This window comes from Octopus bimaculoides, chromosome 25 (genome assembly GCF_046866305.1).
Source record: "Octopus bimaculoides isolate indiv1 chromosome 25, ASM4686630v1, whole genome shotgun sequence".
NCBI classification, from domain to species: domain Eukaryota; kingdom Metazoa; phylum Mollusca; class Cephalopoda; order Octopoda; family Octopodidae; genus Octopus; species Octopus bimaculoides.
Window position 1 is genome coordinate 15,453,706 of NC_142952.1, and position 15,670 is coordinate 15,469,375.

At 36.0% G+C, this 15,670-nt stretch overlaps 2 protein-coding genes across 2 annotated transcripts; one reads left to right on the top strand and one right to left on the bottom strand.

The window, feature by feature from the left end:
• Positions 1-2,518: 2,518 nt before the first annotated feature.
• Positions 2,519-6,090, bottom strand: LOC149131101 (UPF0729 protein C18orf32 homolog). The gene is made up of 2 exons (XM_089341715.1): positions 5,802-6,090; positions 2,519-2,757 (listed from the first exon to the last, which is right to left on the bottom strand). The coding sequence occupies exons 1-2, from the start codon at positions 5,958-5,960 to the stop codon at positions 2,695-2,697; spliced, it is 222 nt and encodes a 73-aa protein (XP_089197841.1). The 5' UTR covers positions 5,961-6,090; the 3' UTR covers positions 2,519-2,694.
• A 1,458-nt stretch (positions 6,091-7,548) lies between these two features.
• On the top strand, positions 7,549-13,154 carry LOC106881543 (dnaJ homolog subfamily C member 16). The gene has a single exon (XM_014931968.3). The coding sequence runs from the start codon at positions 7,859-7,861 to the stop codon at positions 10,148-10,150; it is 2,292 nt and encodes a 763-aa protein (XP_014787454.1). The 5' UTR covers positions 7,549-7,858; the 3' UTR covers positions 10,151-13,154.
• The last annotated feature ends 2,516 nt before the right edge of the window (positions 13,155-15,670 follow it).

The window sequence follows — 15,670 nt, forward strand, 5'->3', positions numbered from 1 at the left end:
TCCTTCATATCATTAATCACTTTACAGCTTGGATGAACTGGCAGGACATGCCTGCCTCTAAAGAGGGGAGTGGGGCACTGGATGGTACTGTCCCTTCACTATTGAGTGGTGCACTCTCAGAATTAGAAAATGCTATTTACAAAAATCTTCCTACAATACAAATTAGTGCCCACCCCCAGGCACCAAAGTCTGGCCATGGGCATGTTGGTGACTTATGTGTCTCTGTTTGGTTTTACTACATTGGTCTACCAAATGATATCAAGATAGACAGACTAATTAGGTTCTTTTTATTCTTGTCATGTCTGTCAATTAACACAATGAATAAATTATGGGAGAAATGCAACCAGATTATGAGGACTAAACATTACTTAGTTTTAAGTTGCCACTTCTCTTATCTTTTACTTGTTTCAATCATCAGACTATGGCCATGCTGGGGTACCACCTTGAAAAATTTTTAGTCTACTGAATCAGCCCCAGTACTTATTCTATTGGTCTCTTCTGCTGAACTGCCAAGTTACAAGGACATAAACACACCAACAAGTGGTGGTGAGAGACAAACACAGACACGAAAACACACACACCCACATATATAATGATGATGATGGTGCTTCTTTCAGTTTCCATCCATCAAGTCCACTCACAAGGCTTTGGATGGCCTGAGGCTATAGTAGAAAACAGTTGTTCAAGGTGCCATGCAGTGGGACTGAAACCAGAACCATGTGATTGGGAAGCAGCCATTCCTGCATTCTATACTTGTGTAACAACTTCTTAACATTAATTTAAATGTTCTAATTGTTGATTAAAGAGTTGTCATATTTTTAACATTTTTCTACAAACTATACTTTCTGGTACTTTACATAAATTTATTAACATTTCCTTGCTCTCTCTCTCTCTCTCTTCACCATAACATGCAATATATTAGTTGTGATTCTTCTTGTCTTATAATTTATCTCACTCTCTATGTTTGGTATTTTGTGAGCAATCTATCAAAAGTACTTTTAATCTTGTAGTATCCAGATTGCTGTCAAATGTAATGCTTATTTACTCGCATCGGTTTGAATTAATTATACATTAAGTCATAGCCTCAATATTTTAGTGATGTGATTTGTTATTTTTAGAATAACATTGTAAGGTAGGTGTGAAATGCCAGATCTGGCTGGTTTGAGCATAAACAGAACAATATTTGGGCCAGATACGGTTCGTTTAAATGGTAAAGGCCTAAGTCTAACCATCTCAGCTTCATGTACCAAACTGTCATAGTTGTATTACCGTGATATAGAGTGAAAGTGGCTCACTTGAAAGAAAGAGGTGCTGAGTGATCTTTCTAACAGCACAGCTGCTTCTAAGAGCAAGAATGAGGGGAAATCAACCCAGTACATGACAGGTACTTTATTGGTCTCAGGAGAATGTAATGGTGAAGTTGACCATGGCAGGATCTGAACTCAAAATCAAAGAATTGGAACTGCTACCACAAAGGTATTTGCTCATCACTAATCATTTTGTCAGTAAACCACATCAGGAGTCACTCATTCGGAACAATTTAGTGCAATTACTGCACAGTCTCATCTCTAGTGTCACCGAGTTCTTTTCATCATTTGTCTTCTCAAAACTCAATTTAACAACCATTTCAGATTTTGTTATACTCCTTTCATCACATCAATTTCCCACATAGTAAATATGGTAGTCTTCAGGTTTCATTTATTTTACGTCCATATGTGGGTATATGAAAATATCTTATGAAGTGACAACCATGCCCTGCATAGTTATGGGCTACCCTTTGGCAAGGCATAGCACCCATTAAGCCACCCTGCCAGGAATATAGCGAAGTCATGGGACTGCAGCTTGGCAGATTGTGAAAAGGTAGTGGAAGAACTCAAATGAGCCAACAGTGCTTCTTACATTGATGCTGAGCAGAAGAATCCTCGATCAACAGTCAGGATCACCAAGCTCTATTAAGAGAGTAACTGGAACACATCCATAAGGGTGGCATCCATGGTTATGTAATCAGCTAATGAAAGATTCACTGTGACTCAAGTTCCCAATTCACATGTCACCAGCATAGGAGTCTTTCATGTGTCACCAGTATAGGTGCTTTTCACATGTCACCAGCTAGGGTGCCTTTCACATGTCACTAGCATGGATGCTTTTCACATGTCACCAACATGGGTGCCTATCACATGTCACCAGGTTGGGTGCCTTTCACATGTCACCAGCATTGGTGCCTTTCACATGTTACCAGCATGGGTGCCTTTCACATGTTACCAGCACTGGCCATGATTGTGATTTCACTTAGCTTGTCATGCCTTCTTAAGCAAATTTCCAAAAGTCACAGTCATTTGTCGTTGCCTCTGTGAAACTCACATCCAAAGATCATATTTCATTACCTCATCCCACATCTTCCTGGGCCTACTTCTACAGGTTCACAATATTTTTTTACACAGCTTACTGCAACTAAAATATGCAATGTCAACTATTAAACAACTGAGTGTTCAGTTTTACAGTAAAAAAGACTGACATATTAAAATTAATAATCATTTTTTTTATTGAAAGTTTATTTCTAAAAAATAAAATGTCATTTCTTTTCAACAAAATCTTATTGAATAAACTAATAAATCACTTCATCCCTTTTGCAAATGATTTACCAAAATTCAGAGAAGTCAGATGAAAACAAAATGAATTTCATGAATTTTGAGGTCAATCGTCCTTCTTATTGGGAACCGATTGTGGAGTTGGTTCGGCAGCAGAAACCGGTGCATCCTGCAATAAAAGAAATAGGATTTTTAAAAAAAACTTTAAATAATTGTTTCACTTGATTTAAATACATCAGTTTAATGTTCATACTTTAAAAGTCATCATCATCAACATCCGTTTTCCATGCTGGCAAGGGTTGGATGGTTTGACTGGGGACTGGCAAGCTAGGAGGCTGCACCAAGTTCCTATCTGATCTGGCAATGTTTCTACAGCTAGATATCCTTCCTAATGCCAAGCACTCCAAGAGTGTAGTGGGTGTTTTTTACATGCCACCGGTATGGGAGCCAGTCAGGCGGTACTGGCAACAGCCACGTTTGGATGGTGCTTTTTATGTGCTACTGGCACAGGAGCCAGTTGGGGGTGCTTTTTATGTGCTACCAGCACAGGAGTCACTAATAACATTCTGGACAATTCCTTAATAAGATATTAGTTTCAAATTCTGACACAAGGCTAGTAATTTCACGGTAGTGGGGTAGTTGATTACATCAACCCCAGTACTCAACTGATACTTATTTCATCGACCCCAAAAGGATGAAATGCAAAGTCGATGTCAGCAGAATTTGAACTCAAAACATAAAAACAGATGAAATGCCACTAAGCATTTTATCAGGCACAAAATACAAGGGGAAGGAAACAGGCAAGGAAAACGGGGTTCCCTTTTTTCCTAAGCTTTTTATTTTTTTTAGTATTGAAGTGTTTCGTAAAATGGGAAAAACTATTCAGAAAGACATTTCTCTACAAATTACCATAAAAAGGTTTTTTGTTTTTTTTTTAACACTTTGCTCTTCCACCAATTCTGTACCATTTCCCATCCCCCAAAATTTGCGATAGTTATTCCAAAACTTCGGTGTTCTTTAGTCTTATTAGGTCAACCCTGATCGAGCAAAGGCATTCTATACGTGACCCTCACCCCATATTTGGAATCTTTTGCAAAAGGCAGGACGGTGTGGCTTAAGGGAAATTCAGCTTCTATTTCTAACAGACCAATTGAGCACATGGGGCCCCACGCTCCGTCCCAGGCCTCATTATCTCGCATCCTTTAATTTATATGATATACTGGAAAAAAAAAAACAAATGGTAGATTTCTTTTTAGAAAATATCGGGGAGGTGGTAACGAACTCCGGGTAAATTATATAACATCCAAAGAAATACAGGAAGGGAAATTTTCAGTTCCCAAAATATGACTTCTATTACATAATAGAAGTCATATTTTGGGGACTGTCATCTCTCTCTTCATTCCTTAAAGACGGTTGACATAAACTTTACTGTCAAACAGACTCGAGTCATTATAAATGAAAATTAGAGAAAATAAATTTAACTACTTGCTATAAGCTTTCCTTCATTAATATATTTTTACACGTTTTTCATTAAATTTTTTAAAAAATTATCTTTTGATTTGACACACCTGTTAGACATTGCCAACTTAGTTTATTGCTACCAGGGGTAGATCTCTTGATCTGGTCATTGATTTATTTAAGAACAACCTGTTGATATTCATCATTCAACTGGGACGTTAGTTTATTACATAAATATATTTAACGGTCAATGTCTGTTTTCTTTCTTCGCGCATGTTTGCGTTTCTTCGGTTTTAGATTTGTTTTTTAATGTGGGTTTTGTATTATATATGTAATCTCAGTTGGTAAATAGTGCATGTTAAGGAATATTCTAGTAGGTGTTAAAAACAAAAGAAAACTTTTTTTTCTTATCTATACGCATCTATTATATATTTATTCATCCTGATATTGATAATACTGCTAGCATTTACTTTTTTATTAATCATTTCACAAGAAAAACAGGACATCAACCAAAGTAATCATTATTATTTCGATTACTTCTGAAGTGATTGACCTAATTTGAATGTGACTAATGATAATAGTTACCTTAATTGGAATCAACTCATCCGTGACACCAAATATTTAGTGTTAGATAATGATACACACGCACACATAAATACAAACTTATCTTGTTCAGTAACGTGGTCAGGGTTGGTATCAATTGAGTAATTCATGTTATCACCAACTCTGTTATCAGACCGTATGGAATCCTTAGCAATAATGTTACAAACACACACAGACTGATGTTAGTAATAAATCGTAAATGCGTATCCTCTCTGCATTAAATGGCGACAGCAGTGACTCAGGAAAAAACACCTTTCGGTATTACTCAACCCATCCCCGTCGCGAATAAAAAATTACAATTAAAAACTTATGTAAAAATAAATGAGGGTGGGAAAATAACAAGATTCCCGCTAGTTTCACTTTTCCCTAACCCTTCTAGAAGTCCTTTGATTTAAAAATATTTTTTCGATGTTAATCGATTATCAATCACAAGAAACCTTCTATTGTAAACGAGTCAATGAGGAAGACCAATAAATGATCGTTCGGTTTGTTAGAGATAGCAGTCAGTCTCCCTCAAATAATAAGCTTGCATCTTAAAAAAAAAAAAAATGTATAATGTAGTTTGGAAGCACACTAAACCCAGAACAAAAAATGAGACGGGTGGAAATGTCTAGCTGTTTTTGACCGTAGGTCTGCTCAAACAGGGTTCTCTCGGAGTTAAATACGGAAATGTCGAACAGCTAATATTTCTTCAGAATGTCAACTCCCGATTTGATGTCATTGAGGGAAGTTAAAAGCGAGAACATCTTCACTGGTTGGAGGGAATACTGTTGGATGTTAACATGGGAAATTGGTAAAATCCCTGTCAAAACGGAAAACATTCAACTTCTGTGTGCATCCTGATCTGAAACTTTGCCGAACAGAAAATAAAAATAAAATGGATCATTTGATGGTTTATACGGCCATCGGCTGGTGGTTCACTTCACAAACAGGTTCTAGTTTACATCCTACTATACGAGGTGAATTGGTGCATTCAAACAGCAAATACCGAAATATACCATCACAATTTGCACAGTCACTGTTGTCATTTCGGAATATCAGGAATGTAAACTAGTGGTTAATCTACGATGATAGTGATCACACAATTCAGTTTATAAAATAAACAAATAAATTCACGATAGTTTAAAATGCTGAGAAGAGCAACAGACTTACATTTGGAGGTGGTGTGCTAGTTTTTGTGGAATTAGTAGTGTCAGCTGCAGAACTGATGGGTTTCTTCCATGGATCCCAGAATTTTAGAATGAACGGTCGAAGGAATCTGTGGAATATCCATAGGAAAAATGGTATTACAATACAAGGTATACACACCATGCTTAGAGGTGGATATAAATTGTTAGTTTTGTATTTTCTTCAGTTTTAAATACAAAAATTGTTTGTACTTCGTTTTTGTTTTGTCAACAAATATCCTCGACAATTACCTCCCTTTATATCACGTGACCTGATTGATCAGCTGACTGAGGTCGATCATTCATCAGTCAACGACGAACAGTCTCATGTTATGACACTAATCAAACTTTTTTTTTATTATTAAAGACGGCGATTTGGCAGAATCGGTAGCATGTCAGGACAAAATATTTAGCGGCATTCTGTTCGTTTTTATATTCTGAATTCAAATTCCGCCGAGATCGATTTGCCTTTTTGTCCTTTCGGGGTCGATGTCATAAGTACCAGTTGAGCACTGGAGGATCGATGTAATCAACTTACCCCATCTCCCCAAATTGCTGGCCTTGTACCTACAGTGGAAAGAATTATTAAAAGTGGCGAGCTAGTAGAATCGATAGCGCGTCAGAAAAAAATGATTAGTGGTATTACGTTCTGTGTTCAAATCCCTCCGAGGCCAATTCTGTCTTTCGTCTTTTCGGGACCAATAAAATAAAATACCAGTCAAATTTTGGGATCAACATAATCGACTAACACCTTCCATCACCACAAAAACATGTGTTAGCTTTGGACCAAGATTTGAAGCAATTATTAAAAAGGATAATAATAATAAAGTGTGTGTGTTATAATGATGAAGTCAAGCCAAATAAGAATATTTTGAAAGCATTTATTATGCATGTTTCAGAATTGGAAATACATCCCATTAGGCAATATCTTCCTCAGTTAATACATTTCAAAATATTTTGAAATGTTTTAACTTTAAATTACTAAGAAGATGAATACAAATTATAAACATCAGATATTATAAATCAGGATGTTGTTGCTTGGCTCTTGAGTATTGGTCATTGAGCTAACCTATAATTAAAGGCATTCTAACAGTATCCAACTCGTCTTTTATTCAGTGTTTGTAGGCCTACATTATTTTATGTGTCCTTCATGTTTTAAGATGACACAGGTGATTTAGCTGCTATTTCTAATAGGATGAATTACCAACTCTTTGTCTGAGACAGAGAGAAATCTGTTTGAAAAAAAAAAAAAAAATAATAATGATGATTTCTTTTCTTTCTCTCTCACAAAAACTGGAACCGTTTTCTCTCCACAACTGACAATCTAATCCAAACTCATGAAACTGTCTTTTAACAAAAAGAGACATTGGTTAAAGTAATTCTAGAAGCAAAACAAAATGTTATTTGTTTGTAATTTTGTTTATTTTTTTCCATTGATATTATGTAGAATTAAAACAGAAAAACTGAATTTTAATAAATAAACTACTTAGAAAACATTTATTTGTAAATTTCTAAAACGAAGAGGCTTTAAACTTATATCCATCATCAGAAAAAGATGGAAATCAATCATAATCCCCCTCCTCTTCCTCCTTAATTCTGACGCTTTATCTTATAAACCCTTGTTATGTTTTTACCAATAATTTCAGTATCTGACTACATTTCAAGTCAACTTGGTCTCATCAGTTGGAGTCAGAATGAAACAAGATACTGTTTGCTATGTCACCGTTACTTCCGGTTTCCATTGATTACTTCTTTTTTTCAGCTGAAAATTCTTGGATTTATAAGTAAATAGGCCATTTACTATATTCTACATTGTGTATCGCTGGACTGAACCAGACATAAACCAAAACACCAATCGTTTATAATAAGTGGGGATCAGTCTTTTTGTGAAATAACCCAGTACCAGTGGAATATCTTGTGGTTTGTCATCATCGTTTTAGCAGGTATTTATCTCGATACGTAAAGCTCGTCGATATTTCTCTTTCATGGCACGGGAGGTTAGGCTCTAGACCTAATTTTTATCCCATTCCATACAATACACAAATGAACACAAACCGTATGTTCATTTTCCTCGTCAGCTATTTTGTTACTTTGAATATTTGTATCGTTCGTAGCACAGAGGACTTGTATGATGTCCTAGGTGTGAGCAGGTTCGCCTCCTCACAGGAAATTAAAAAAGCCTATAAAAACTTAGCCAAAATATGGCATCCTGATAAAAATAATGATCCTGATGCCACAGACAAATTTATGAAAATTAATGAAGCTTATGAAACTTTGGCTGACAATGATAAACGCTCTATGTATGACAGACATGGTTATAGCGCTGCACATGAGCCACCTCCGGGGAGCCAAAGAGGGGCAGGCTTCGGCGAATTCCCCTCGTTTTTTAGGCACGGACCCTTCGGCTCATTTAATTTCAACTTTGGAAACGGTGAATCTATCCTTGATAAATATACTATTTCTTTAAGATTTTACGAAAACCACGTTCTTCCCAACAGTTATTTAACTCCCTATTTTTTATATGCGTATACAGACTTTTGTTTTGCCTGCATGCACTATGAATCTTTGATTGAAAAAATAATCAAGGAACTTGAAGAAGTTGGTATTGGTGTAGCAACCGTTCACGTGGCTTCTAGTCGACCCCTTGCAAGTAGGCTTCGGCTTCACGAAGTGCCCCAAATCATGGGCGTCATTAACGGTCATGTTCACTATTTGAAAAAACAAATATCACTGCAGATTCTCAGGGATTTTATCCGCAACCTTTTCCCAACCAATACCATTCAACGTTTAAATGACAAAAATATCAAAGACTTTTTGCTCGGCTGGCCCGACAATCGTGTCCGAGCACTGTTTTTTTCTGCAAAAGACAAAATTCCAGGTAGGTTTCTTGTACCTGCATTCAGATTTCAAGAGAAAATAGCATCTGGTTTCATCAACATGAAGGAGGCGTCGGTTGTGGCCAATAGCTTACAGAAATATAATATTAACAATGCTAAAGACACACTTATCATTGTAGGGGAGAATATCAACAGTACCCTGGGAGTTGTATCCATGCCTTCATTATCCAAAAATAACGTCGTGGAATTCATGAATAGATTTCAGTTTCTGACTTTACCACGATTATCTTCTGAACTATTTTTTGATGAACTCTGCCCTATTGAGAGCAAAGTTAAACAGAGGAAGCTGTGTGTTGTTCTTTTGACTTTGAAAACTGAAGAACATGACACTCATCGAACGTTATTTCGAAATTATGTTCAGCAGGCACCATCCTTTCAGAATCGAGTGACATTTTCATACATATTCAAAGATGTTCAGTATCGGTTTGTTGATGCTTTGTTAGAAGGTAGTCACTCAGGTGAGACTGATGACAGGTTGAAGATAGCTGTTTTATGGCGAATGAACAAAAACCATATAAATTATGAATGGATTGAACCTGGCTGGTCAAAAGAACTTCATGAAAACCAAGTGGTTTGTCAAAATATGGAAAAGCATTTGCAAGAATTACTTGTTAGTTCTAATCAACTTCATTATACTGCCACATATACTTCATTTTATAATGAACATTCTTCTGGAATGTTTATGAACATTTTAACAAAACTATCTAATGGTTGCTATGATTTCTACGAATATATTTCAGCAGGTGTAAGTAACTTTGATGGTGTTATGTGGCTTACCATTTGGTTAGCTATTTTAACTATTGGAGTATTATTCCAAAGAAAGCTTTTAATTAAAGAGATGAAAAATCGACAGTCAGAGAGGAGAAGGCAACGTGAATCCACAACTACTGCAGAAAGATCAATATATGAAAATTCGAAAATACGTCTGCATGAACTTTGCAACCAGACCTTCAGTAAGTTGATACTAAATGAGGATTCTTGCTTAACAATTACATTATTAGTTAACAAAGAAAGCAAAGATAAATTATTGGCCAAATTCTTGAAAATTGTTAAACCATATTCACTGTCAACAAGATCAAAATTTGCATTTCTTCGATTAGATCATTATTTGAATTGGTATCAACGATTATTGAGAGACAGCAATGTTTTCTGTGGGCAGCTCTCTGAAACTGATTGCACTGGAACAGTAATTGCTTTTAATGCTTATCGGAAGTACTATTACATTTTCCATTCAAAGACTGCCTCTAAACAGGCAAAAAATGCAAACATTGGTAAGAAATGTTCCATATTTGATTCTGATTCAGATGAAGCTGGTGAAACTGAAAATGTTTTCGATGAACTTCTGATAGGTTTGGAAAACTGGTTAGATAAAGTTATTGATGGAATAGTGGAAAGGATTTTTATTCAGAATTGGCCACTAATGGAAAATTCTCTATGAGTTGTTAAACCTTGTCCTTTTTTCTTGTCGTATGTATTGTTTGTGTCTAGAGTTTTTGCTCCTGGTAATCTGTTGAGGCGGTCTGTTTGTGGCAACTGCTGTAGAAGATATCAATAATAGTCTGTTGACAATAAAGCCAGTTTTTCAACAGATCTTTCTCTCTTTCTCTGCAACAAGAACAGGCAACAATTGATTGACAAACTGGGGACTAATATTTATTTCTAGTTTACTACCAACTACATGAATCAATAAGCAGGAGCCAGGACAATTTATTTAATTCCATTTTGCTGTTTTGAAATACTAATTTTCTGCTATCCTCTGAACTCTACTGAGACTAAACATTATCAACAATGTTACCATCTCCTCTCTCTCTCTAAACATTTCATGGGTGAAAAATGAAAAATTCTTTGGAAAGCAACTTGAACACAGTAATTTGGAATAGCTAAGCTGTTTTATTTTGTGCAATAAAAGTTTGCAAAAATATAACATCAATTAAATAAAGAGAAAAAAAACAGAAAGAAAACAAAACAATAAAGCTAAAATCCTCTTTTCCTCTACATTTCTTCCTTCTGAATGATTGAAGCTGGTCATCAAACTGATGTTAGCTTGTGATTGAGAGAAGCTGTTTCATTTTCAAGTTGTATTGATCCATCCAATCACCACTTGCTGTCCTCTTTGTAAAACTCTTTAATTTTCCTCTCTTTTGCAAGCAAATCTTTTATATTCACAGCACACTATTGCTACAAATAAACTGACATCACCCTTGACAAACATTTTTTTCTATGAAACAAAATCTTTTCAGTGCAAAGACGAATAGGATTTTTTTTTAAAACTCAATTATTTAAAATAATTTTATTCTTTGAACAACTACAGACTTCTATCACCGACTTCATTAACTCTTGCTTCTGCACTCATTAACCAATGAAAATTATTGCAACACTAGTTTAGTGATTTACATATGCTATTTACTTTTCACATGGGAGGTAGCTGCTATGCAGTTGCTTGTCCTGCTGAAAATTGCAGCTAAATCTTCTGCATATCATCACATTACACTCTAGTGTCTTAGAAAAGCACACATTGGATAATGCACTCTTAGGTGCACTGTGCCAAGATAAAGAGGGGGCTGGTCATGGCTGGAGCGCCTTTGTTTGCTCAGAGCTGACCTGGGACTAAAGCAACAACTATTTGAGTGAAAGACTTTACAGCAGCCTGAGATTTGTGCAAGTTGAAATAAATAGAAAACTGAAATCTAATTTTGTAATACAGCCTTACAAGGGGGGGGGGGCGTAGGAATAAAAACAACTTTGAATTTAGTATTAGGAAGAACACTAATTATATTAATATACTGGAGTAATTTATTAAAAAAAATATTGATTAATGTTTGCAAAGGAAGTGGATGGCCATATTGTCATGGATGGGATTGGAAATGGTAGGTGAAGGCAAAAAGTAGACCTGAATAAATGTTAGCTCTACTGATGAAACTTATTTTCTTGTTAAAGTAACACCTAACTAACAGGGAGAATATTTATGCTGTCCATCGAGTTCAGCTGAATCTTGTTTATTGATTTAATCAGGGCAGGTTCTGTCACTAGATTCTTGTGTATCACTTGCAGAACTAGAAAGTTGTTCTATAGTCTCTCCACCAAATCAGTGTAGATATCACAGTAGTATAACAGTAATAGTAGTAGTAATAGGCTTTGAGTGACAATCACGAGTAGCAGAAGTAGATTAGTAGTTGGGAGGGGTGGTTGAGGCAGAGGTAAGTTAACTGAGGAAGTGGTAGATTGGGGTTAGTATTGATGGTTAATCCATAAACTGCTGGGATTTTGCTGTATGTAACACGAACTGCTGAGCCTATTTTGGGTAAAGGTCAACATCGATCTATCACTCGAAAAAAATAAAAAAATACTCAGTGTTTCTTAACACCTGTGATTTGGCTACACTGTTTCTGGGGTGAAAGGGTATCGTGTGCATACATTATACGTCATCAAAATTAGGTCAGATCATGCCCTACTTCTGTGGCCTGTCGCGTTGGCCACTGAGGTGGCCTATCGCAGTTTATGGGTTAATAAAAGGCGGTAAGCTAGCAGAATCGTGAACATGCCGGGCAAAATGCTTAATAGCATTTCGTTCATCATTATGTTCTGAGTTTAGAATTCCACTGAGGTCGACTTTGCCTTTCATCTCTTTAGGGGTCAATAAAATAAGTTCGAGTTGAACACTGGGGTCAATTTAATTGATTTATCCCTTTCCCCAAACCTGCTAGCCTTGTGCCGAAATTTGAAACCAATACTTATGGTTATCTAGGGAAAAATTAACTATAGTTGGTTGGAGAGGCGAAAGAAATCTAATATTTTGAGGTTCGGCTAATACATAAATTTCTTGAGGTAGATGCTGGACAGGACAATTTTAAATTGTTTAATGCAATTAGAAAAATGAAGTTAGTTGTGTGTAATGGCTCAGTTAGAAGATGGTTAGAAAAAGTTACTGTAAATACAATCTTATAAAGTTTATAAATGAGTAAAGCAAAAATGGAACAAGCTAGATGAATGCATTTTTGCACAGTTGTGTCCTGTAAATGCATTTTTGCACAGCTAAGTATCCAGTTGCAACTTTGACAAATTGATGTAAAAAAGCAATGTTGGTGATGTTTGTTAATTTTGATGTTATTTATTTTTGTTTATATTTTATGTCATACATTTGTGAAAATAAGCATTGATGGTTGTAACTTATTTTATATCTCTTTTTTAAACCATATTCATGTCTTTCTCCTATTTTTTTTTTTTTTCACAAACATTGTGTTAAAACATTGTCATATGGATTCCTTTTGTAGACGGATTTTTTATTTTATTTTATTTTTCACTTGTGTGTTTTTATTTTTAAAATATCTAAAAAACCCTCCCCCAAAAAACAATTTTAATAACTTGAATGGTGATAAATAATCCAACATAAATGTTATATAAATCACAGAATATATTTAATAATTAAATATTAAACCAAATCATTTCAAGTATTTTAGTTTAATTTTATAATTATTTCATTGGTATATGACTTTTTTGCTTTGCATCCATTATGTCAAGCCTATTTTTCCACCTCGTTAATTACTAACTTATTTCATTTCCACTAATTACTCATCATTATGTATAATGACATGGCATTACATCTCTGCAAATATGTCAGAACATTGGATAAAACACCCTCAGCGATTTGTTCTCGTTCTTTCATGCATGTTCTCATTCTCTCACCCTTTCAAGGCCAACTTAGTACCGGCATTGTTTTTTCTCTTTTAGAAAAAAAATTGTGAGTAACGGTCTCTCCTGATTGTTGTCAGATATACAGGGGAATAGATTGCCCTAAGTTTAGATGTACAAGTCTTGTATGTCAGAATGATGCCTCCCCTTCCACTGCATGATTCTGTCAGGAGTCAAGCATCTGAGCTATCTCTGCCATATCGTAAACCTCTATTCAACCATAGTTTTTTCTCACTGCAACACATTGCTAAACTCCTTAGGAACAAAACTCGGGTTAAAAACTCACACTCCTAACATATTTCAAGTGTTTCATGAAAAACCCATTATTTGGCAGAAAGAAATTGTATCAGAAAGAAGAGGCATTGTTTAGCATTCAAATTTCTAAAGACATAGAGCAAATACCCTTAGAGCAACATTCTAAGGATTCTGTCTAACCCTAACTCTTTTCTGAAATAACATCATGAGTTCCTTCACCCCATTAAATCCACTGACTACTCTTGATTGTCCCCAATGATATTGGATAGACATATGAGACAGACACCTTAAACAGCACCCAAATGAAGACCATTCAACTGATTGCCAAAGACTCTTTCACCAATATGCTCTACCTATTGACTCATGTATGTACCATTCCTTCTCTTTTCTCCTCCTCCTCTTCTTTGTCTTCTTTTTCATCATCGCCTCCTCCACTTCACTCTCCTTCCATCATCCTCATTCTGCACTGTATCCCAGATTCCATATTATTAAACACCCTCTTTCATCTCCCACTTTTTCTGCCGACCGTACCCCTCACAGGATGTTCAAACTGAATATCACCTACATTGGTCTCACTAATATGGAGTGGAAGGACTCCAAAGTGTATCAATATTGTCATTCCTTCACTGACCAATAAAAAAAAAGACATCCATCTCAACATTAACTCCTCATCTACAACCATTGACCCAGATTCCATTGTCAAATATCCTTGTTTACTCTTGTACTACATTCCCAAATATCTGAATCAAAGCACCATTGCTGACAAAATTACAAATGGTTGTCACGTTTATCTTTAACTTGTTTCAGCCATTAGACTATGGCCATGCTGGTGCATCGCCTTGAAGAAGTTTTAGTCAAATGAATAAACCTAAGTACTTTCTTTTTTTCTTTAGACCTGGTACTTATTTTATCAGTGTCTTTTGCCAAACTGCTAAGTTATAGGGATGTAAACATAACACCGTTTGCCTATCAGTGGTGGGGGACAAACAAACACGCACACACATACACATATATGACAGGCTTCTTTCAGTTTCTATCTACCACATCCACTCACAAGGCTTTGGTCAACCACACTGTGGGACTGAACCTGGAACCATGTGGTTGGGAAGTAAGCTTCTTACCATACAGCCATGCCTGTACCTGCATCTTTTTACCACTTGAAAATGCTGACTTTGCTTTGCACCTTCTTTCTCTCAGTTATTTCAGTGTGCTGGTTATGTTTAATTCTGTTTAGCATTCAAATTTCTCTGTCAAATGTAATCCTTGTTTATTGCCATTATTTCAAGTCAATCATGAATTATCTCGTAGCTTTGCAGTTTTGGTGATGTGATTCTTTATTTTTTAGAATGACATTGTAGGATACTTGTAAGAGGACAGATCTGGCCAGTTTTAACTTAGTAGCAGGTAAGATATTTGAGCAAAATATGGTCAGTTTAAACACTAATGGGTTAAGTCTTTTTTAGTTGTGAAAGGGTGAAGACGCATAGCTTAGTGGTTAGAGTGTTCAGCTCGCAATCATAAGGTCATAAGTTCAATTCCCAGCACAGTATTGTGTCCTTGAGCAAGACACTTTATTTCACGTTGCTCCATTCCACTCAGCTGGCAAAAATGAGTTGTAGCTGTAATTCAAAGCACCATCCTTTTTATATTCTGTGTCACACTGAATCTCTATGAGAACTACGTGAAGAGTACACATGTCTGTGGAGTGCTAAACCACCTACGTGTTAATTTCACAAGTAGGCTGTTCCATTGATCAGACCGACTGGAACACTCCTCATTGTAACCAACAGAATGTCAGTTAATTGTGAAAGGATTTGAATCAACTCATTAAGGTGTGAAACCATGATAGAGTCTGATCAGACACTGCAATACTGGTTCATCACCTTTTTTGTGTCATCATGTGGCCCCCAAGGCCGCAAGCTGGCAGAATTGTTAGCACACCTGACAAAAAGCCTAAATAGTATTTTGTTTGCCGCTATGTTCTCAGTTCAAATTCCGCTGAGGTCGACTTTGC